Below are 1,825 nucleotides of genomic sequence, written 5' to 3'. Positions count from 1 at the left end.
ACCTACAAACAGCCCTGCTGGCAACCTAACCCGGTTTCTCAGAGAGAGGAGGTCGGGGAGATGGGGACATGCCGGCTGAGATCTGGGGGGGGGGCCTTAATAGAGCCCCCTCCACGGAGCCATTGTTGGGATGTTTGCATCGTTAGCAGTGGAAACAGCTCTTGCCTTCTAGGCTGCTGCGTGACCCAGAACTGGGCTCCGAACCTCTGGACAGCAAGGACACTTTAGAGAGACCCGAAGCTGACTTTTGCAAGCAGCTTGTGGGGGCTCGAAGGGGCCAGAATCGTGCATCTGAACCGCGTGGCCTGCTCCACCTCCGGATCCACGCTAGGAGCTGGCGGCCGCCTAGAGAAGAGCCGCAGTGGTGTGTCAAGCACAATAAAAAAATTCCTCTTTATTGCTTTCGGGCTTCAACCAAACAGCAAAGGAACGTCTCGCAGTGTGGCACGACGTTTCCAAGCACACGGCCACACAGGCACAGCCCATGTCACAGCCCAACCACCACGGGAACGTCCGTCCCCTGTGGCGGTGAGCCCCGCCGCGGCCAGACACGCGCACGAGCATGCACAAGACTTGTGTCGGCAGGTCTGTGGTTCATTGCACCCAATGCAGGGCTGTCGGCAGTGCCTTCTGCCTCCTGGTCCTCCCCAGGCTGGGAGGCCAGGTGCCACGTGTGGGACATCAGCCACGTGGAGCTGGCAGAGTCGGAGATCCTGTCCGTGTCCGGCATGCCTGTTGTAGTCCCAAGCAGCAGGGATGCTACAGACCCCTCTGCAGTGCAGCCCAGGTGTGAAGGGGCTCAGGGGACCATCACCTTCTTCCCACCTCCGCTGGCCTGCAGAGCTGGGGGGCAAGCAGGTGCTCTCCATTGCCAGCCATTGTTCGGCTTGGCTTTTCCTGGAGGTGTTTCGAGCTCTCTCTGCCCGCTGGGTGAGAAGCGGAGGGAGGGACAAGTGAGGCAGCTAACATCTCCCCTATCCAGGGGGAGCGAGCATGGAGGACGGACAGTGTCTGCAGGATGGTCCTTCTTGGGAAACCCAAATTAAGCCAGAAGCAGAGGCAGGAGAGACCCCTCCCATGCACCGGCGTTCACGAGCTATTGCAAGCAACCGGTCCATGGGCGCCTTCTGCTGCGGTGCAAGCCAGCGGTCCTGCTGTCCCCTTCCTGGCCTCTTCCCTGCCAGCCCCAGGATGGACGGCGGCAGGCCCGGGGCAGAAAGAGGTGGTGCCTTCTTGCAGGGATGACACTGTTCACCAGTGCTGCTTGTGAGCCTCTGGGGCCTTTCCTTTGTGCTTCCCAGCTGCTTTCTGGGGGCTCCCTGCTCCCTCCAGAGCCAAGTCCCAGCCCGAATGCACACAGGGGAGCAGTGAAGGGAGGGCAGACAGGGACCTAGCGGGAAGGGGACACCAAGAAGTTCCCGTGCCCTTCCACGTCCGTCCCAGCCACAGCTCGCCGCAAATGCTCCATCTCCTCTTGCAAAGCACGGGTCACCCCCGCTAAAACATCACCTCCTCGCAGCTCCCGTAGTCACTCTCCACCATGTCGGAGCCCTCGTAGCTGGGGGGAGGCAGGGGCGGCCCCCGGCCCCCGGCCTGGTGCCCCACTTCGCAGTCCGCGTAGGAGGGCTGGGCCACGCTCAGGCGCACGCTCACCCTCTTGTAGCCAGGGTCCGGAGGGTAGGGAGCCCCCTCGCTCTGCAGCAGCTGCGCGGGGTAGCAGCTGATGGCGGTGTACTCGTTCTGGCACTGGGTGGCGGGGATTTCCGTGGGGCTGGGTGGCAGGAAGTCCTCCAGGTTCTGGTTGCTGTAGCGGGGCGGGATGGGT

General features: G+C 62.6%; 1 protein-coding gene across 1 annotated transcript in view; it reads right to left on the bottom strand.

Moving 5' to 3' along the window:
• Nucleotides 1-378: 378 nt before the first annotated feature.
• Nucleotides 379-1,825, bottom strand: part of FAT2 (FAT atypical cadherin 2) — a 69,849-nt gene continuing 68,402 nt past the window's right edge. The window contains 1 exon segment of the mRNA XM_025201005.1: nucleotides 379-1,825. This exon segment is cut by the window's right edge and continues 109 nt beyond it. Within this exon segment, the coding sequence (XP_025056790.1) occupies nucleotides 1,498-1,825 (328 nt within the window). The 3' untranslated portion in view covers nucleotides 379-1,497.

This window comes from Alligator sinensis, unplaced genomic scaffold (genome assembly GCF_000455745.1).
Source record: "Alligator sinensis unplaced genomic scaffold, ASM45574v1 scaffold550_1, whole genome shotgun sequence".
In the NCBI taxonomy this organism is placed as follows: domain Eukaryota; kingdom Metazoa; phylum Chordata; order Crocodylia; family Alligatoridae; genus Alligator; species Alligator sinensis.
This window is presented reverse-complemented; position numbering and strand designations above follow the sequence as displayed.